This window comes from Lynx canadensis, chromosome C1, assembly GCF_007474595.2.
Source record: "Lynx canadensis isolate LIC74 chromosome C1, mLynCan4.pri.v2, whole genome shotgun sequence".
NCBI classification, from domain to species: domain Eukaryota; kingdom Metazoa; phylum Chordata; class Mammalia; order Carnivora; family Felidae; genus Lynx; species Lynx canadensis.
Genome location: NC_044310.1, coordinates 19,304,593 through 19,326,921, shown reverse-complemented (window position 1 = coordinate 19,326,921; position 22,329 = coordinate 19,304,593). Strand labels below are relative to the sequence as shown.

The following is a 22,329-nucleotide window of genomic DNA, read 5'->3' as shown; positions in this document are numbered from 1 at the left end:
CTCCTCCTGGGACTCCCTGGCCAGTGGACTCCTGAAGGAGCTGCCTTTCGAATGTTTATGGGGAAGTGGATTCAAGCAGCTCCACGATGGTCTGTGGCAGACCCCAACTTTCTTTCTTTTTGTATTTTAAGTTTATTTTGAGAGAGACAGAGACAGCGTGAGCGGGGGAGGGCAGAGAGACAGGGTGAGAGAGAGAATCTGAAGCAGGCTCTGCACCGTCAGCACGGAGCCCGATGCAGGGCTGGAACTCATGAAACCGTGAGATGCCGACCTGAGCCGAAACCAAGAGTCAAAGCTTAACCCACTGGACCACCCAGGCGCCCCGACAGTAACTTTCAAGAAAGGGCTTGCTGCCCATCTGTGGCAAGTGCAGTCGGCCTGAAGCTGTCGCCTCCTTTAGGGTGGGCTTCGCCTGCTGAGAGCTCCCTCACACAAGGTCATACCCTTCCCAGGGCAACCTGTGCGTGGTGACCGGAAGAGATGGGGTGTGAAGGTCTGGCCATTCCAGCCCGATGCAGGACACCGACTGGCGATGCTCACGCCAGAGCTCTGTGCCAGGACCTCAGAGCGAGGTTTCGCCAGCCTGCATCGCAGTTCAACTTCTTCCCCTGCCTGAGCCTGGTTCCTGCCCCTTCTTTCATAGGGGTTGTTGCCGAATAAACATCTTCTGCCTGAGCTCTGTCTCGAGGTCTGCTTTCGGAGAACTCAGCAATGTATTATTCTTGGAACACACCCAGCCTCCAGCAACAATTTGCTGGCTCCAGCCCCCTCCAGAGACCACCTGAAGGGGGCTTCTGAGCAGCTCCCCCAACACGTCTTTCTACTCTATTTGAAATTTAGCTCTACTCTGTTTGAAATGATTAAGCACCCACTAGTTTCAGAGCCTGGATAATTTTTTAAGTGCCTTCCAGGGAGACTGGGAGTAAATATTTTCTCCATAAAGGGCCTAGACCCTGAGTGGTCAGTTCCCCCTCGGCCTCCTGAGGTTTCAGCCACAGGTAGAGTGGCCGTCCTTGCCAGCCCTAGTGATCTGAAAGAGATGGCTTGTCAGGAGCCTAGGCCAAGTCCCTTCCATGACATCTGTGGTTAGTCACTTAAAAAAAAATTTTGTTTTTTAATGTGTATTTATTTCCTGAGAGACAGAAAGAGTGTGAGCAGGAGAGGGGCAGAGAGAGAGGGAGACACAGAATCTGAAGCAGACTCCAGGCTCTGAGCTGTCCGCACAGAGCCCGACGCGGGGCCGGAACCCACAGACTGTGAGATCATGACCTGAGCCGAAGTCAGACGCCTGACTGACTGAGCCACCCAGGTGCCCCTGCGGTTGGTCACTTCTTAGAGACTGCCCCCAGCAATACTCTGAGATTAGGTGAGCTTGGCACCGTGAGACACAGGCCACAGTGATAATTTTGTTTCCAAATTATCCCACTCTACCCTCTAATGTTTACAGGAAGCAGGTCGGTTGAGTCAAGGAGATGTAGAGGCTCAGACTGGGGAGAGGTTTCCCAGGGACACGCACAGGGCACCTTGCCTTTGAGCAAAGTATCCCAGGCTCATCCACCAGAGGGCAGGCTTCACCCTTCAAGGAGCCTTTCTGATTCGCCTTCACCTTGGGACTCTTTTCCAACCTCCAATCGCCCCAGGGTCCACACGGCTGCCAGGCATCTCTCTGCACATCCTGGACCTCCTTAGCGCTGCTGTTCCCCCTGGTGACCACTCTGATAGTTGTTTACCTGGACGCTTGGTGTTTTGTAATGCCAGTTAACCGGTAAGAGCAGTAATTCCTTCATTTCTGTTTTTTTTTTTCCTGTAGTTTATGAAATATCTTCACATACATTATCTCATTTGGCTTGCAAAGCAACTTGGAAAATAATTTATTATATGGTCACTTAAAAAATGTTTATTTAGTTTGAGAGAGCGAGTGAGCGGGGGAGGGACAGAGAGAGAAGGAGAGAGAGAATCCCAAGCTGGGTCTATGCTGTCAGCCCAGAACCAAGGCAGGACTCAACTGCACGTGAGATCATGACCTGAGCTGAGCTGAAATCAAGAGCTGGATGCTTAAGCGACTGAGCCACCCAGGGGCTCCTGTATATGGCCACTTTTTGGAAGAGGTAACTGAGGTTCACAGAGGTGAAGTGGCTACACTTTGTAAAGTCACGTAGTGAGTTTCTGGTGCTACTATAATTGACATCTGTTAAGCATTTGCTATGTGCCAAGAATGGTATACAAGCTGGCTTGTAATTTACTTAATTCTGCAGTAATGGGGACCGTGGAGTATTGACAGCAGGGATAGACAAATAGATGACTGGAACTTACAGAACTTATTAATTAAATGGTTAAAATCTCCTATGTTCTTACTGGGTATTTGTTTCCTTGATCTATCAGTTTCTAAGAGGGCTTAGATCTGCCTTTTGTAAACAGAACACCATTGGATTTTGCTCTTTTATTTGGTCTGACATCCTTTATCTCTAAACTCATTCATTGAGATTAATGTATCTTTATTTACTTTTCTCATCTTCTAATGGGCATTGTATTTTTGTACTCCCCCCTCTTTTTTTTTTTTTTTTTAAACATCTTTGGGATCGACCCTCAACTGCCTGCCTCTGTTCATTTGGAAATTATAGGTTCTATGCCTTTGAATATTTTTTCAATTGTTACGTTGGCTATTCTAACCTAATAATTTGTCTGAGTTCTCGGTTTCAATTAGCATATTTTTCATTTTCAGAAATTGTGTTTGGTTCTTTTTCAGGTTTACTAGTTCCCCCATAATATCAAGTTTCTCTTTTAAGTTTTTGAATATATCAAGGTTATTTTATGTTGTGTGTCTGATGATCCCAATATCTTTGAAGGTCTTTCTACCGTCTCTCAGTTCTATGTGTTCTCCCTCGTGGTGCCTTGTTACCTTGTGTGTTTGGTTATTTTTCACTGTGAGCAGCTTGCATTTCCCTAGAAATTTGTAGGAATTATTTGAAGCCTGTGTTGACATTGACAATATGCATTTATTTCTGTCAATAATGTTCTGGTACTACCCCCCCACACCACTTTAAATTCTTTGTTTAAGGATTTTAGGATTACATAAGTAATGTGATTTGACTTCGGATTTCAGAAAGGGGCTGGCTTGCAGATTGTGAATTTTTTTTTTTTTTTTTTTTTGAGAGAGAGAGAGAGAGAGAGAGTGCTTGTGTGCAGGAGGGGCAGAGAAAGAGAGAACCTTAAGCAAGCTCCATGCCCAGTGCAGAGCCCAACACAGGACTTGATCCCATGACCGTGAGATCATAACCTGAGCTGAAGTCAAGTCGGATGCTTAACCAACTGAGCCACCCAGGCGCCCTGAAAATTATGAATTAAAAAAAATTCTTTAAACGTTTATTTATTTTTGAGAGATAGAGAAAGACAGAGCATGAGTGGGGGAGGAGCAGAGAGGGAGACACAGAATCCGAAGCAGGCTCCAGGCTCTGAGCTGTAGGCACAGAACCCTACAAGGGGCTCAAACTCTCAAGCCCTGAGATCGTGACCTGGGCCAAAGTCTGATGCTTAACCGACTGAGCTACCCAGGCGCTCTGAGCCTGTGCATGAGAGCAAATGCTAGAACAAAAAGACACAATAGTTTTGTTTTTTTTTTAGCTCTGATCACAAATTTGTATTCCTCTGCTTGTCTTTGAGGACCTTTCATAATCTGATCACATTGTATTCACCCACTCTCTTTTTCCTGACATACGTGCCCCGAAATAGTCCTTCTGGGCATCTTCATGATCTCTTTAGTTTGTGACTTGCCGCAGCACAGTGAAGAAGCAGTGACCACCGTCGTGGGCCCTCAGAGCCTAGGCTCAGATCCTGAGAGAACTGTAGACCTCCGGCAGGTTACCCACCCTCTCTGGGCTTCTGTTTCTTTACCTGTAAACTGGCAAAGAACAGTAGGCACTTTGCAGGGTTGGGGGATTCTATGAGTCAATGCAGGTAGAACAGGTGAAGTAGGGCCTGGCACATAAAATTGCAGGTGTTGGGCGTCTGGGTGGCTCGGTCAGTTGAGTGTCTGACTTCAGCTCGGATCATGATCTCATGGTTCATGAGTTCGAGCCCTACGTTGGGCCCTGTGCTGACAGCTCAGAGCCTAGAGCCTGCTTCCGATTCTGTGTCTCTCTTTCTCTCTGCCCCCTCCTCCACTTGCACTCTGTCTCTCTCTCTCTCTCAAAAGTGAATAGACTTTTAAAAACATTTTTTTAAACTGCAGGTGTGTTTTAGCTGTTACTACTAATCTCCCCTATGTAGTGGGTTGTTATTAGTTCCCTATAGCTCATCTGTAAACTGGGAGAGGATTCTTGTGAATAAAATAGTTTTATTATCACTTTTAAATGTTTTATTTATTTTTAAAAATGTTATTTGATTATTTATTTTGAGAGAGAGAGAGACACGGAGAACACAAGCAGGGGAAGGGGCAGAGACAGAGGGAGAGACAATCCCAAGCAGGCTCCGCGCTGTCAGCGAGAGCCTGACGTGGGGCTCGAACCCACAGACTGAGAGATCCTGACCTGAGCCAAAATCAAGAGTTGGGTGCCCAACTGAGCCACTCAGGCGCCCCTAGTTTTTTAAACCAAATATTGTCACTTTGTTTGTTTGTTTGTTTGTTTTGTAATTTCAAGTTTTTATTTAAATTCCAGTTAGTTAACGTACATAAATAAAATAGTTTTAAAAAGTACCTAACGGGGTTGCCTGGGTGGCTCCGTTGGTTGGACGCCCGACTCTTGATTTTGGCTCAGGTCATAATCTCGCAGTTGGTGGGCTCCAGACCCCGGGGCAGGCTCTGAGCTGACAGCTTGGAGTCTGCTTGGGATTCTTTGCCTCCCTCTCTCTGTGCCCCTCCCCCACTTCACGCTCTCTCCCTCTGTCTCTCTCAGGATAAATAAATAAGCTTAAAAAAAAAACAAGTACCTAACACAGTGCCTGGCACATAGTAGGGCTAATTTTCTGGAACGGCAGTTTTCCTGCTGCCATTTTAAGAGGGCGATAGCGCCCTCTCTACTGAGGTCTAGGGCTTCGTTTGTCCCAGTGGAGAGACAAGTGCTTTGCGTTTCAAGTCTCAAGGGCAACGAAATGGCTCAAAATGTTGAAAGACAGAGCAATGAGCAACCCTACCCACCTCAGCAAAGGTAGTAACTAGCTCCTGAGACCGAGGGGATGGACCAGTGGCTGATTCTGTGAGAATTGAGCTCCAACTGACCCATGGTAGCAAGATTTCTGACTGGATGGAATGTGACTCCGGCTCCGGTGTTTAAATAGGGCTGGACTGTGGGGATTTGGTCCATAAGCATCTTAGTGGACAGCGTGAGGATCAGAGGCCTTTCTCCAAGTCTCAGGGATAATTCTGGAGAAGTTCCCTCTAATCTTGGCTGTTTGAGGAGGATGAAGAAATATGATGCTTCCTATCTCTTGGTGTCTTGGAGGAAATTTATAGTGATACATTGTATGTTTTATTTTCTCAATGGAGGGCAGGGATGTGCATGACCTTCCTCTGTAAATCTCACAACCCTTTCATTAGTACTTTTCCGTGTTGAATTGAATCATTAAATTTTAGAACTGGAAGGGCTCGTAGAAATTATCCCAAGTGAGTACTGACAGTAATGAATTATTCTGAAGGCCAATGATACCATCCTATTTGATTCTTTTTGTCCTATGTGTCTAAAAGAAATCCTGAAGTCAGGAAGTTTCTTCTCTAAGGACTGGGCTTAGGCTGAAAGGTGGGCCCAGGTAAACATGTAATTTATCTTCAAAGAACATTTTCTTCTCCACAGCCCATTATAGCCCACGGGCACTGACGTTCTTTTGGGAAAGACTAGGAGAACCACTGCTTTTGATATGATTACAGCAGAGGGGTTGAGGGTCCACCAGATTGCACCAGCTTCCGGAAGTCCTGCCTGCTAGACTGGAAAAGGCACGGCCCAAGACAGGTCTCTGGAGCAGGCCCATTAGTTAGCCAGCTGGAGAAGGACCAGAGCCTCTGCAGACAGAATAGTGTTCTGACATGTAGACCTAGACAAGAATGGTTGTCAACCAGTCAACTCCAGCCTGCCCTGGGCTCATCTGTGACTCAGCTTTCCAATCTCTTTGGTGTCCATTCTTTTCCTTTCAATATCCACTCCATTTTCCCTGCACCCAAAGTTCTCATGCAATAGTTCCTTATGTGCCCCTTTGTTAAGGGGCGCCCTGGGTGGCTCAAGTCAGTTAAGTGTCCGACTCTTGATTTCGGCTCAGGTCATGATCTCATGGTTCATGAGTTCGAGCCCCACGTTGGGCTCTGTGCTGACAGCGTGGAGCCTGCTTGGGATTTCTCTCTCCCCCTGGCTCTCTCTCTCCCCTCTTCTCTCTCAAAAATACACAAACATAAAAAAGAAGAATTTGCTATGCTATGAACTGTTCTTATGAAAAAATGCTTATTCACATAAAATTTTGCTTACAATTCTAGTGGGTCCACTGACAATCCTGGTTGGATTCCTGCTTAAGAATACCCACCCTTGAGCAACGTACCTGATAGTGATTTAATGCATTACCTCTTCTGTTTCTCAGAAACACAGCTGCTGTTCTACTATGAGGTAGACAGTCTGAGAGTGAGGATAGGGATTTGAGTTTGGGATGGGGTGCGGAAACGGGTCTGTGCTGTTGGTTGTTAGAGGAGGTAAGCGAATCTAAAAAACACTAGGACTTGGGGCACCTGGGTGGCGCAGTCGGTTAAGCGTCCGACTTCAGCCAGGTCCAATCTCGCGGTCCGTGGGTTTGAGCCCCGCGTCAGGCTCTGGGCTGATGGCTCAGAGCCTGGAGCCTGTTTCTGATTCTGTGTCTCTCTCTCTCTCTGCCCCTCCCCCGTTCATGCTCTCTCTCTGTCCCCAAAAAAATAAACGTTGAAAAAATAAATAAATAAAAAACACTAGGACTTATTCTGCCTATCCCAGTCTGAGCAGTATTGTTTCAATTGCACTATTTTAACCTGTTTTCACATTAGAATTACTAATACTTAAAAAATATTAACGTGCATGCCCTGCTCACTGAAATTCTCATTTTATTAATATGAAATGGATCCTAGGCATCAGTGTTTTAAAAATTTAAATGGCTTTATTGAAGTATAATTGATGTAAAATAAAATGCATAAATTTAAGTATATAGTTTGGTGAATTCTATGTATGAAACCCATGAACGTACCCATCATCCCCAAAGTTTTCCCTGAAATTACAGGCAAACATTTTCCTGAGGAAAGTAATGCCTTCATCACGTTATCCCAAAGGGGAGAAGAATCAAAGCCACAGCTGAAGACTGGGTTATCGGGAACCCATTCATTCATTCAACATATTGTCAAAATCAGAACCCAGTTAACAATAATGGCAACGATTTGAGAAGTTAATGTACCAGATACTATGCCAGCCACTTTATGTGTATTATCTGTGACCCATACAAAAATTCTGAAATGTAAATACATCATGTCAGTTTTACAGATAAGGGAACTAAGGCTCAGAATGAAGTGACTTGCCCAATGCCACATATTATGTAGGTATTTGCAAAAGCGAGTGTTCGGTAGGAGATCTGCTACAGTGAACCTGTGCTTCAGCCTCTAGGCCATGATGCCTTTAGTAATACCAAGTTACCTAATTCTGCTCAGAACAAGTTAAGCTTGAAATACCAGGGCTGAACAGGAACCGAAAGAGTGAAGTCAAAGACATCTTTTTTTTTTTTTTTTTTTTTTTTTTTTACAATTCTCTTCTAACCAATGAGAAATCATTACAAAAGAGAAAGTACTGCCTTTAAAAGACGCAAGACAGCACTGTGCCCTCAAGAGGTGTGGTAGGTTTTCTCAAGTTGTTATCTAACCACAAACCAACTGTCTATCATTACACTGCATTTTAGAGGACATCTATGATTGGTTGGCTAAGAGAGCAACATTTAAATTTAAAGACCAAAACAACCAGGGGTCATTTTCAGTGAGAAAGATAAAGCTTTGTTATTAGAGAAAACTCCAGCTGGAGTCTGAGATTAGGCATTAAAACCCTTACCATTACCTCACTAACTGGTGTACTACTATTAATTTCTTCATCAAGAAACCAGCCCCTATTTTAAGTAAAACCCACTGCAAAGATATGTTAAAAACCATGTGAAGGCTCTTTGTAAACTGCAAGGGATTACAAACAAGCTAGTAAATACAAATATTTATAGCTTAAGATTTAATTAAAAAATTAGTCTCAAAACAGAAAGCAAAATTTGCCTGTGTACAAAGGTTATGCCAGGAGAAGGTGGCAGAGTCAGAAGCAGCCACAAGTCCTGATGCCTAAGTTCCTACTTGCCGCTGGATCACATGTAGCGTTAATGTTTTCTGCCTCCAGTTTTTCCCTCTGCTGGTCTATTGGGCCACTAAGTGCACTGTATCCTCAGTACTTTGTTTATTCTGGAGAAGACATACACAATAAAACCTATAAAAGAAAAAAAGCGGGCCAGATGACTTTACAGAAAGGAAACCATGGTTTCAAGTTATGGATTGAAAAATGACTTCCTCTTGGTACATTTACTGTACTTCATTCTGAGTCTGGGATGCATCCTCAGCTTAAGGAGATAGAAAGATTAATGGAAAAAAAACATTTATTTCAGGCAATATAAGTTCTTCTGACAAATACAGCAAGATAGTAAGCATTAAAATTTTAGAGAACTTGAAATGCTGAAATTCCTATAATCCAATCATCTTTTCCTCAGTAATAGCTTCTATTACAGAAAGTTTCACTTAATAGATAAGGCTGAAAATGACATTGTTTCAAATTTTATACCCTCTATTTTATGTTCATGAAGTAAAGCACTACAGAACTATACAGAGCCACCCAATCAGCAATATAGAATTTCAGGGTTTTTTTTTTGTTGTTGAAACTCACTTTATTTAAAAAAAAACAGTCATGAACAATAAATTACAATCATTTCCCCCTTTTATAAATTCTTCATAAAATATATTTGACAATTTTAAAAGAAAATTTCAAAAGTTGCTTTCATTTTTGAAGTGCTGATGACTTATTTTTTGACCATTTTGTCATGCTGGTGAATTATTTTGTAGCTGCTACAATAGTTTGATTGATAAACATTTTACAATTAAAAACAACAACAACAACAAAGAGGAAAAAACAGACCAGCAGAAAGAACTATTCAGTGTGCTATTTATCTGACACTTAACACTTACTTCATCATAATGACAAAGTATCCCTTAGCACCAAAAATCTACAGGAACCCCATCTTTCTAAGTGACATCTAGTGCAAAATAACATTCTAGGAACTAACTGTACAACCCCATATTTTAACTGGCCACAGCTGCCTATGAGCTTATTTGAAATATTTGGTCTTTTTTCAATTAAGACAAATTTCATAAAACACTATAAACCATGGCAAGAGACTCTGAGGAATAATAATTGTTTATTGAGTACCTATTATGGGCAAGGCACTGTGCACAAATTCTCGCTTTCGTTTTTCCTCTAGCAAATATCCAGGAATTTCCAAGTATCGCTAACCTTTTATTTCTTACTCCTGGCTGGAAAAGGCTTGTAGGGTTATATACCATTTTTAAACTGTCATTTTATCAACTGACCTTTAGTGCTGAGCTCACAGTAGGTACTTAATAAATACCTCCTGACCAAAAGAACAAATAGAGACAAAGAATTTACTATCATTTTGCTTGGTATCATAGGCTATTTTAGAATACAAGGACTGAGAAAACTCCAGAAGAAACCTCCTGATCACCTCATACCTTTGCTGCCAATGAAAGAAAGATTTCCACTTCACAGGTGAAATCTTTCAAAATAGGTAATTGTTAGCTATTTTAAATGAAGCAAGACCAAAACTATGTACTTAGGGAACCATGACTCTAAGCACATAGATATTTGAAGAGCAAATGAAGCACCGGCATGCTATCACCTGAATCATCATGAATCTCTGCTGAAGTGCCACCTTACTGGTGTGACACTAGAATACTTTTCACTTCCAATAACTCAATCCCCTTGGCCAGATCTGTGTTACAGTAATTTGGTGATCCAGAGGGTCAATGGTCATGAGGTTCCAGTGTATTTCCACCTCTAATTTCCAAAAAGCTTCTTGTATTTATTGGCTTGAAAGTGATGTTAAAAGTATATTTTTTTATTTTAAAAGGTTTATTAAAAAAAATAATAAAAGGCTTTAGTTCAATAAAGCCTTTCAGTCCAAATTTCAAACTTCCAGATCAAGTAACACATAGTTCAGAAATTTTACATACTCTAATTTTTTTGTGCTTTTTCACCTTCTCTAGTCCCCAAATACACTTTAAGGAAAAAATTATGTTAGCAAAATTCCAAAAGTTGTAGAAGTTCAAAAAAACTGAGGAGACACATTGGGTGCCAACTATGCTTCAATTAAAAAAAAAAAACTCAAGAAAAAAAAAGTGAGGAGACTATGCAAACTATTAACAATTTCAGTATTCTAATACTTTTTTTTTTTTACTTTGACCAAAGATTCTAGTGCTTTATAAAGACTAACCTAGATACAATGGTCTTAAAGTCTATCTAACCTTAAAGGCTAATATTCTGTTTTAGGAAAACTTTCCTTAGATTTTAATTATCTGCATGTATATAGGAAAACAAACTGGAGACAACCATACAGGGTTAAAAATCAAACTAACTTCAAGAAGAGTAACAGTCTATTGGTTTTTTACATAGACCATACCAAGTGTGATTGTATAAAATCAATAATGTTTCTACTTGAAAGATATAATTGATGCCACAATATTTTATCCATTTGTCACACTGTATAGGTATCATCTCCCACTTTAGAAAAAGGTGATCAACATTTAACACAACCATATCTCTATCATTACTGTGTCAAATTAGACAAGAGAAAATAGCATTAGTGCTAAAATGAAAGGAATTCCAGTGATTACACAAGAGACCATATCAGGGCAGGCGATGTGAGGGTAGATTTCTTTTGATTTCTTCAACTTTATGCTGAGGCTTAGACAAAGTCTTGAAATCAAAAATTAATATATCAAGTAGGGCAGTTCATATATAGCAAAGTTTTCAGAAACAGAGGAATCCTGTGTTCAGATTTATATCAGATTGCAGATGCTCAAGTGCAGACATGTTCCAGTGCAGTGGTTTAATTGGTTAATTGAATGCTTGGTTACTTAAAGAAGGTGATTGAATCAAGGTCCTTGCCAACCTGCTACCACATGATTGCATGGCTAATTCAACTCCTGCAGCTATAGGGCACTGGAGAGCTCAAACATACTTCAGCAGCTTTGGATCACTTAATTTTATGTTTAGTTAGATAATTTTAGACCCTCCAAAATGATGCCTTAAAAAAAAGCTGTATAATATTACAAAAATAAAAAAATGTGGTATGATTTCATTAGAGGGAAGGACAGGGTAGGAAGATGAGGGAAGGTTCTTTTATTTTTCATCACTGATTTCACCAGCAAATCTCAAAAACCCAAACCTACATCAAATAATTTAAACAGAAGTGGCATTTTCTTCATATGGAATGCAAAATGCACACATTCACATACTTACATATACATAAATATATACATATATGTTTCCTTTACAAAGCTTCAAAGGTTGCATTACCAGCATGCAAACCTCTTCTTCCATGGAAATTCCTAATACTGACAAGGAATGTCTAAAATACTTAGAGACTTATTTCCAGAAAACTGGACTTTCTTCTCCTCTTGGCTCTTAGAGAATTTTCCTGCCAAACTTCCAATGATCATTTTATTTTTTTTTTTTTTTTTTTTTTTTTTTTTTTTTTTTTTTTTTTTAAAATTTTTTTTCAACGTTTATTTATTTTTGGGATAGAGAGAGACAGAGCATGAACGGGGGAGGGGCAGAGAGAGAGGGAGACACAGAATCGGAAACAGGCTCCAGGCTCCGAGCCATCAGCCCAGAGCCTGACGCGGGGCTCGAACTCACGGACCGCGAGATCGTGACCTGGCTGAAGTCGGACGCTTAACCGACTGCGCCACCCAGGCGCCCCTCCAATGATCATTTTAAAAAATGTACACCCACATTGGTAATACACACTTAAAACATACTAACAAAATGGCCAGCTTGGACTTAAGAAAAATGAAAAAAAACACCCCACAATAAAATCTAAACCCTTAGAAGGTGGAGTTTAGCTTTTTATATTCTTTTTCAGCCACATTATGTTGTTGCATCACTGTGAAAACATAAGCAGCATACCATCCGAGATATTTGCAAACAATGTATGTGTCACGTTTCCCAGCTGCTATCTTTAAATGCAATTTGTACTAATCTGAGTTCTAGTTCAAAAGCATCTGGGCGATCCTGAGGGTTTGCAGCCAGCATTTCCTTAATCAGTTGTTTCATTCGCCCATTCATAGACTTTTTCTTCACAGGAATGAGAAGTTCCATTTTGGGATTTTCCAGAAGCGCCTCTCCAACGGGCACAATCTCAGTTCCTTGTTTTACATAACTCCCTAAGAGTTCCTTCTTTGTCTCTGTGTCTATGAATGTGATCCTTTCCAGCATTGCCCAGATGATAATCCCCAGAGCAAAGATGTCAGCTTTTGCTGTGTAATGTCCCTCCCACACTTCAGGTGCCATGTAGAAATCTGTTCCACACGCTGTGGAAAGGAAACACTTGTTTACACTGACAGGTTCTTCTGGGTTCTGCCCAGAGGCTGAACAAACTTTACTGAGACCAAAATCGGCCACTTTCAGTGTGGGTTCCAAGTCACTGGTATCCAACCTGCTTTGAGAAATCAGGATGTTATCAGGCTTAAGATCTCGGTGGATGATCTGGTTTTTATGCAAGAAAGCCAGAGCACTGCTCAGCTGAAGCATAAAGCTGGTGTTAGTTTTACGATTGGGTTTCCTGGACAACAGATACTCATTCATATCTCCGCCGTCACAAAAATCCATCACAAACCACAAGTAATAGGCGCTTCTGGGATCAAAGGCAATTTCTCCTTTTAATGAAGTCTCTACAAGCTATAAGAGGGAAAAAATAAATGGATTACAATCATCTGCACAGTTTATAAAATTCAGCTATAGGGGCACCTGGGTGGCTCAGTCGGTTAAGGGTCCAACTTCAACTCAGGTCATGATCTCACAGTTTGTGGGTTCGGGCCCTGCGTCAGGCTCTTTGCTGACAACTCAGAGCCTGGAGCCTGCTTTGGATTCTGTGTCCCCTCTCCCTCTGTTCTCCTTGCTCACGCTCTCTCTCAAAAATAAATAAAAAACATTAAAAAAATTAAAATTCAGCTATAGAAAATAAGTGACTGGTTAAGTGAGACTCCCAATTTTAAGTGGAAATTCCACGAATGTTTTATTTGGTCAGTGCTTTTATATGTGCATTTTATTTTAAACTTCAGTACTTCAAACTGTCATTTTGCTCCTAATGAATACCACCAAATCTCTAAGTCAAGACATAAAAATTTATTTAAAAATAAAATGGCTTGGGGTGCCTGGGTGGCTCAGTCGGTTAAGCATCTGACTTCGGCTCAGGTCATGATCTCATGGTGGGTGAGTTGGAGCTCCGCATCAGACCCTGTTCTGACAGTTCAGAGCCTGGAGCCTGCTTCCAGATTCTGTGTCTCCCTCTCTCTCTGCCCCTTCCCTGCTCATGCTCTCTCTCAAAAAAATAAACATTAAAAAAAAAATTTTTTTTAATTAAATAGCTTTAGGGGTGCCTAGCTGGCTTAGTTGGTAGAACATAGGACTCCTTATCTCAGGGTCATGAGTTCAAGCCCCACATTGGGTATAGAACTTACAATCAATCAATCACTCAATCAATAGCTTTATTTTGAAAAGTGTCCAACTGGCTATACATTTTGTGTGTGTGTTAATAGAGCTGAACTCTACCCACCTAGCAAATAGCTTCATGAAAAAGTCAAAGTTTTTGGGGCGCCTGGGTGGCTCAGCTGGTTGAGCAACCGACTTTGGCTCTGGCCATGATCTCATGGTTCATGAGTTTGAGCCCCGTGTCGGGCTCTGTGCTGACAGCTCAGAGCCTGGAGCCTGCATCGGATTCTGTGTCTCCCTCTCTCTCTGCCCCTCCCCCACTCATGCTCTGTCTCAGAAATAAATAAACATTAAAAAAAAAGTCAAAGTTTCAGCAGCCAGATCTGGGAGACTGCCAGCTGGGATATAAACATCCATTAGGAATTTCTATTCAATTAAATGGCCTGAAATAACTTTCTTGTTCACTGGACATACACTATCAAATAATCTGTGATATTAAGAGAAAAATGATCAAGGAACACTAGTTGTTACAGAAATAAAGCCTTCCTGTAGCCACTGATAAAAATAAAGACTGACATTATTGCTTCATAAACTTCTACAGGCAGAACGCAAATACATTGGCAATCACTGGAGGCTTCTAAAACCAATTTATAAAAAAAATTTACATTTTGAAATAAAAATTCAAATCTGAGTTTGTAGATTTCTTTTATACAAGCTGAAAACCTAGAACAAATTGCTATTTCATTTGTTATGATTATCTAACTATAACTCTATTACCTTAAATTCAAGAATATTAACTACTTCACTGAATATGAATTGTCATTCTAAAATATAGATACAGTGCTTTGAAAGCATTTGTCCCATAGTGTCCTTTTCAAACCCACTGAATAGAAGCTCAATAGGGAAGATGAAGAGTTGTTAAAGAATGAATGAACTGGTGGGGCACCTGGGTGGCTCAGTCGGTTGAGCCTCCGACTTTGGCTCAGGTCACGATCTCATGGCCTGTGAGTTCGAGCCCCACGTTGGGCTCTGTGCTGACAGCTCAGAGCCTGGAGCCTGCTTCAGATTCTGTCTCCCTCTCTCTCTGCCCCTAACCCACTTGCATTCGGTCTCTCTCTCAAAAATAAGTAAATATTAAAAAAAAAAAATTTAAGGGGCGCCTGGGTGGCGCAGTCGGTTAAGCGTCCGACTTCAGCCAGGTCACGATCTCGCGGTCCGTGAGTTCGAGCCCCGCGTCAGGCTCTGGGCTGATGGCTCGGAGCCTGGAGCCTGTTTCCGATTCTGTGTCTCCCTCTCTCTCTGCCCCTCCCCTGTTCATGCTCTGTCTCTCTCTGTCCCAAAAATAAATAAAAATGTTGAAAAAAAAATTAAAAAAAAAAAATTTAAAAGAATGAATGAACTGCTAATTTTACGTTTAAGTCCACTAGTACGTCCTCTTGTCATTTTGGAGGGCAGAAGCAAAGAGCACCTTTTCATGCCATCTCCCCCAATGGCAAACAGCTGTAATTGCAACTGTCTGCAGATGTCTTTGGCATGCATTTTCTTTGTTGTATGTGTTTGCCAGTGAGCCAGAACAGTCTAGAAAGGTACAGATCACACAATTATTTACCAAGTGCACTATTACTAAATATGCTGAGATTAAAGACCAGCATCATCACTCCTTCATTTCCTCTCTTCTGTCTTTACTCTCAAAATCAAACTTCCTAAATAGCTTTGAGCAATGCAGAGTCCTAAACCATTCAAAGAATGGTTTAGAATAAGGCCAGATAAGTAATGGTCAAAGTCCATTCAAAGAATGGTTTAGAATAAGGCCAGATAAGTAAATATTTTAGGCTTGATAAGCCACATAAGGTCTCTGTTTCATATTTTCATTTTTTTCTTTTTCTTAAAAACTCTTTAAAAATGTAAAAACTGGGGGCACCTGGGTGGCTCAGTCAGTTAAGTGTCTGACTTTGGCTCAGGTCATGATCTCATGGTTTGTGAGTTCAAGCCTTGCACCAGGCTCTCTGGGCTCTCTGCTGACAGCGAGGAGCTTCTTTGTCCCCCTCTTACTCTGCCCCTCCTCCCCACACTCTTTCTTTCAAAAATAAATAAACATTTAAAAAAAAAAAAAAACACAAAAAATTAGGTGTGCCTGGTGGCTCCGTCCATTAAGTGCCTGACTTGATTTCAGCTCAGATCATGATCTCACAGTTCGTGGGACTGAGACCCACGCGAGGCTCTGCGCTGGCAGAGCGGAGCCTGCTTGGGATTCTGTCTCCCTAGCTCTCTGCACCTCCCCCGCTCACATTCTTTCTCTCTCTCAAAATGAATAAACAAACTTAAAAAAAAAAAAGTAAAAACTATTTTTAGCATCTGGGCCATATAAAAACTAGCTGAGGGCTACAGTTTGAGGGTCACTGGTTGACAGCTATAGAAGTACAGTGCCCAATCTGCTTATTTCCACGTGTAGAGGATGTCATCAGCCATAGGGTCTCTTGGCTCAAGTCCTTCAATAGCTTCCCTGATCTCTTAGGATACAATCTAAGCTCTTTAACATGGGCTATGGGATCCTCTAACCTTGCTGATATTTCCAGTCTCATCTAAAACAACTCTCCCAGTATAGTACAGCCTTATTATCTTCTTTCACTCCTTAGAATGTTTTGTACTTTTTGCTTTAAGATATTTGTACGTACAGTTCTTTCTGGCTGTGAAGTTTTCTCACTCACTCATCTGGCTAACTCCTCTTTATCTTTCATGTTTCCACTGTTTCAGTTGAAACAGTTCCTGTGTGTGTGTATGTATGTATATATATTTGAGAGACAGTGGGGGAGGGGCAGAGAGAGAAGGAGAGAGAGAGAATCCCAAGCAGGCTCCACACTGTCAGTGTAAAGCCTGACATGTGACTCGAACCCACAAACCATGAGATAAGACCCGAGCTGAAGTCGGAGGCTTAACCAACTGAACCACCCAGGTATCCCTTAGTTGAAAGTTCATAATTCCTGAACCCCAGAATTATGTCAGCTTCTCTATCATATGCTCCTATATCATCCTGTACCTCTCATTCATGACACTTATTATAAATTATACAGACTGGCCACTAAGTTCCTACGGTGAGACTACATCCTCTGTTAATTATTTGTTTTACATTTTCTTCTAGGTAAGGTTTTTAGCTACTAGGAACTGGTTTAATCTTTTAGAACAAGGAAAGTACTTAGAAAAACACAGAAAAAACCAAAAATTCGTGTAAAGAATGGAGAAAGCCAGGGATAGGGACTCTGTGGTCACATTATAGATTTAATTGTTTTTATCAGACGTAAATTTAGAGAAGGTATTTGCTAAATGTGTTGATCAATGTCTGGTGAACTAAATAAATCCATAGAAAAGACAATTTTAACAATAACCTACTATTGAGTACTTCCTATGTGCCAAATATTATACCTGCATCATCTCTAATTTTGACAACTCCCATGGAAGGTAAAAATTATTATTTCTATTTTACGTCTGAAGATACAGATGCTAGGAAGACATGAGCTATTTAGCCAAGGTCATACAGCTAGCAAAAGTGCTACAAGTCGAACACAGGTCTACCAAGCTTTCAAAGATGTAAGAGTACAAATAAAAAGGTGCTTTAGATTAAAAAAAAAAAAATCACCGAATCAAGTCTGGAAGTACTTTACATCTTAAAGCCTTGAAAGACCACCTAATGCCTAGTTACTATGAAGGTTGCTTGATCTGGATCAAGGATACCATCAGCAATAAGTCATTTATTTAAACGTCTTTGTATCTGTAGTCCAAGAGAGATTATATATCTTGGTCTCCAAAATTCAACGCAAAGTTCAGCAAGGTCCTATTCACTTTTAAGAGGGAATGTGGTGAGACTGTTTCTAATATTTCCTATCAGTGCAATGGACATAATAAGCACTTTTAGAAATGTAAATAATAAATCAAATAGAGGCTAAATAGTTGGGCTTTATAGTCACTGCCTTAAGAGGTTTCATGGCAGAGCATGCTAAACTACGATATAAATTAGGTTCTCAAGATTGATATTTGTTTACCATATGATGAAACCTGCAGGTTTCTAATTACACAGATTAATGTGTTTGTCTTCCTTGTTGTTCCTAGTCCAAAAGCTTTTGTTATTTTAAAATCATACTTCTGTACCCTGATGGTAAATTCTGAATTTAGACATACTCATAGAAAGTTATTTCTTTTTCCAAGAATGACTAGACTTAAGAAATTTTCGTCTGGCCTTTAACTACCTATGTTTTAAATACCTTTTCTATGCAGCAAGTATAGGCCTCCTAGAGATTTTGATCTATGTCAGAAGCCAACCTAAAAAAATCTAGCAAATCTTTTCTGTTTTCCTATGTTAATGCTTTCTCCAGGTCTACAAAAAAAGTAATTTGGAGGCAAGAGTAATTTGGAAGTTAAGGGAACACAAGTTTTAGCAGTCAGATAGTCGCCTATATTCAGCTTCCAATTCTGTCACTTGCTAGATAGGTGACTTTAATAAATTCATTATTTATTCTAAGCCTCAGTTTCTTCATTTGTAATGATGATAATAATAATACCACCTTCACAAGACTGTTCTGAGCAACTGCCTTTAAAGCACTTAGCACAGAGCACAGAACTGAGTAGGAACCCAAACGTTAGCTATTAGCACTATTAATAACATTCAAGTGCTATGCCACATACCTCATGAAAATTAACTGGAGTTGCATGGTTAAGAAACCACGTAACCCTCTAAAACAGCAGAGGCTTTTGCTCAAACTACTGATTTATAAAGAAATGCCCGGGGCGCCTGGGTGGCGCAGTCGGTTAAGCGTCCGACTTCAGCCCAGGTCACGATCTCGCGGTCCGTGAGTTCGAGCCCCGCGTCGGGCTCTGGGCTGATGGCTCAGAGCCTGGAGCCTGTTTCCGATTCTGTGTCTCCCTCTCTCTCTGCCCCTCCCCCGTTCATGCTCTGTCTCTCTCTGTCCCAAAAATAAATAAACGTTGAAAAAAAAAAAAAAAAAGAAATGCCCAATTATCTATATGGGTACTGCTATTGATTGTGGAGTTTTCATTTCTTCTGTCTTCAGTTCCCCAAAAGATTGATTTCAAATAAATGAATTTATTAGACTCTGATCTCAATCACTTCTCTAGTTCCTACATTGCCCCATTCCCATGCAGATTGGCAAGTATCATGGCATAACAGGTGGCTTATGTTATTTTTAGGTATTTGCATCATAGGTTTAAATAAAACCTTGTTTTAAAGCAAACATCTACTCAGTTCTTGGCAGACCCCTATCTACTCCTAACTATATAAACACCTGCATTTAAAAGTACAAGTTTATCTGACGCTTTTATTTCTCTTTTTGCTGACCAATGCTATGTTCAAGTCACTTCTATTTCCCATTCAACCACACATACCTGTAAATAAAGGGAAGAATTAGAGCCATGGGACATTTTTTGCACCATCCCATCTTTTTGTAAGATGCATTCCTCCAAGTGAATCACATTTGGATGTTGGCTCTTGATACTGCTTAGGGCCCAGAACTCACGCAGGGCTAATTCAACATTTTCAGGCGCATGGCATCGAATCTTCTTCACTGCCACCCGTGCAGAGGTCTTTCTGATGACTGCTTCATACACAACACCGTAACTGCCTCGGCCTACCTCCCGTATTAGATCGTACTTTGGCTGGCTACTCACCATCTTCAAGGTCAAAGTTTCTGGAAAAATCAACAAAGTTTGCTCTGTTGAAATTAAGTATACTTACTGGCTTATATACCTTCTTATGTATGATTTAGTTACCTGTTTCACTGTTTGTACTGCTTGAAGGGTAACTGTTATAACTTAGGCAAATCTAAATATTTTAATAATAATAATAATAAATCAGCTAACACTTAGGTAGTACTTACCATGTATCAGGAACTGTTCCAAGCACTTTATAATATTAAATTCATTTAATCCTCACAACAATATTTTGAAGCAGACACTATTATGGTCATTTTATAGATGAGAAAACTAAAGCACAGTTTAAGCAACATGTCTAAGGTCAAACAGCTACCAACTGGTGGACCTGGGATTTGAAACCAGGTCATCTGGCTCTGACCCTCATAACTGTAACCACTACATTATACTGCCTCTTACACAAACTGCTTCAAAATATTACTGTTAAAAACAAACCAAAAAATTTGTTTTTTCTTGATCAGTAAGTAAAAATGATAAACAAAACTCCAGCTTCTCCTTAATGCTGACACACACACACAAGTTCATAAAAATGTCAAAACAAACAAAAAACCCCCACAGTTAGAAATACAAACACCTGGCTTGGGCTTAAGGACTGAAAGTGAACCACATTACATATAGAACTGAAAATATGTAGTTGTTCTTTTTTTTTTTTTTTTAGTAAACTGTCAAACTGTGTATGTCCTTAATTTAATTTTATGTTATTTCCTCATTTCTTGCAAAATAAATGAAAAGAAAGTTTGTGGAGAAAAATGGTCTTTTAAAAATAAAGCAAGCGCCTGGGTGGCTGAATAGGTTGAGCAACAGATTCTTGACTTTGGCTCAGGTCATGATCCCAGAATCCTGGGATTGAGCCCTGCATCTGGCTCTGCGCTGAATATGCAGCCTACTAAAGATTCTCTTTCTCTTTCTCTCTCTCTCTCCCCCTCCCTCCCTCCCTCTGCCCCTTTCCCACCCAAGCTCGCGCTCTCTCAAAATAAATAAACTTAATAAAATAAAATAAAACAAGCTACTTAGAATATGGTTACCTTTCTGTTGTTGAGTTTGACAACAGCTATTTAGATCTAGACCATTTTTGCCACCAAAACCTTCTCCTCCATATGAAGGGGCTCTCTGGCAGAGATCTTTCAACTTGAAAAATCATTTAAAGGCAGAAGCAAAGGCCCTACCCAGAAATGCTCGTGAGTTGTATCAAGAAAGTCGAAAGCATGCCACCTCATTCTCCAAAAAATGTTGAGATTCTCATGAGCTTCAGGAACAAATCTCATTTGCAGCTGGCCACGATGCGCAAGAGATCGTGCAATCTTCATAGCGGACAGTTTGGGGGGTACAAGAAGCTACTGACTCTTGACCCTGAAAAACTGGGTCCAGCTACTCTAAGTCCATAGGGAAGATTTAATAAAGAAAATGAAAGCTTCTGAGATTACTTCTTCGTCCCACTTCCTCTAACTGGAACCCCCCCCCCCCGTTCAAATTCCTATTGCATTTCCTAGTGTCTGATTTCCTGCCACGGAATCCGTGCTCCAGGTCCACAGCAGCCTTTCTTTCCCGCTCTCCGTGGATCGCCCATTACTATCCGTGTCAAAGTGGCTCGTGGCCTGCAGGCTGGCCCGTACCCCCACACGAAAGGGCACCCCAATAAGCGGGAGGGAGGGCGTGTATGAAATCCCTGGATGCGAACCTGAGCGGCCGGCCGGCCCTTCCCGGACCCTCGCGCCGGCCCTGCTAGCCCAGCGCCGGGCCGCCGGCCGGCCCGGCCCCACACCTGCCGGGCCCGGGAAGGGCCAGCCCTGGGCAGAGGTGTTGCCCGACGCGGCGGCTCAGCGCCCCGCTCATTGGCCGAGGATCAGGCCCTCCCCCTCCTCGGCGGCGTCCTGACCAAACCCGGAGGGGATCCTCCCGAGGCCCTTCACCCCGAGGAGCCAGTCCTGCAGCTGCCCTGACTCCTGGGGCTGGCGGCTGAGGCCCAGAGCCTGGGCAGGAGGCCAGGGGCAGAAAGGGAGGCCGCAGCCGGGGCCGGTGGCCTGAGGAGTGCGGGCCGGAGGCCTTCCCTAGGAGGACTCCGCTGACAGGTCTGTGACAGGCCTCCCGGGGAGGGAGGCGCATGCAGGGCTCTCGGCTCTGCAGCAGGGCCTCTCTGCCAGGCCTTAAGGGCCAGATTTACCTCAGGGTAGCCGCCGCCGCTTCTCCCTCTCACGGGCTCTGCAGGCCGCCATTATCGGGCAGCTCGCGCCTCAGCCGCGGCGGCCTCCAGTCAGAGACCGGCGCGCGCCCCCGTGGTGCGCGCGGACACACCCCCTTACGCCGTGCGGCCCCGCCCCCCTCCGGCTTTCCGTAGCGCGAGCCGGGACGCCGAGCGCCATCCTTATTGGGCGCGCGCCCCGCGCTCTGCCGTCCTCCTCCCTCTCCCGAGGCTTTCAGGAGCCGGGAGTCGCCGAAGGTGTGCGCGCCCCGTGGAACGCACCACTAGTGCCCCTCCCCGCAGGGGTGGCCGGGTCCGGGAACGCGGAGGCCGCTGCACGCCGGGACTCGGTATCTGTAAAGCCGCAGCGGGCGCGCACGGCCCGCGGCCCCTGGGATGGTCTGCGGCAGCAGGTCCGGGCCTGGGGGTGCGCGCGCCCGGCGCGGCCTCCCCGCTCCCTCCCCGCCCCCCTTCCCACCTACCGAGCTGCGGGCAGGTGTGCGGGGGTCGCTGGGGCGGAACGCCTGGTGCATCTTCTTCGGCTCGGGCCTGGGGTGCCTGCGGGACGCGGAGCTCTTCGGCGGGCCCGCGGGGAGGCGCGGCCCGAGCTGGGAGGCCTGGCGTCCGCCCCGCCGGGAGGGAGGCTGCACCTTTTGTCAGAGTCACTGAGCCATGTTTGCGGACGGTGCAGTT

The 22,329-nt window shown here is 42.7% G+C and overlaps 1 protein-coding gene and 1 long non-coding RNA gene across 6 annotated transcripts in view; one reads left to right on the top strand and one right to left on the bottom strand.

Annotated features, from left to right (window-relative positions):
* Positions 1–12,021: 12,021 nt before the first annotated feature.
* On the bottom strand, positions 12,022–22,234 carry PDIK1L (PDLIM1 interacting kinase 1 like). 4 transcript variants are annotated; one of them, XM_030325311.1, is made up of 3 exons: positions 22,119–22,234; positions 19,134–19,435; positions 12,022–12,986 (listed from the first exon to the last, which is right to left on the bottom strand). In XM_030325311.1, exons 2-3 carry the CDS (start codon positions 19,416–19,418, stop codon positions 12,246–12,248), a joined length of 1,026 nt encoding a protein of 341 aa, XP_030181171.1. In that variant the 5' UTR covers positions 19,419–19,435; positions 22,119–22,234; the 3' UTR covers positions 12,022–12,245. The 4 variants fall into 4 exon arrangements, with proteins under 4 accessions (XP_030181171.1, XP_030181168.1, XP_030181169.1 ...); XM_030325308.1 differs by lacking the exon at positions 22,119–22,234 and adding an exon at positions 21,619–21,713; XM_030325309.1 differs by lacking the exon at positions 22,119–22,234 and adding an exon at positions 20,624–21,136.
* LOC115520713 overlaps positions 21,375–22,329 on the top strand; it is a 29,941-nt gene continuing 28,986 nt past the window's right edge. For both annotated transcript variants that reach the window (XR_003970850.2, XR_003970849.1), the window contains exon 1: positions 21,375–21,526. This is a non-coding gene — a long non-coding RNA (uncharacterized LOC115520713). The remainder of the gene's footprint in view (positions 21,527–22,329) is intronic.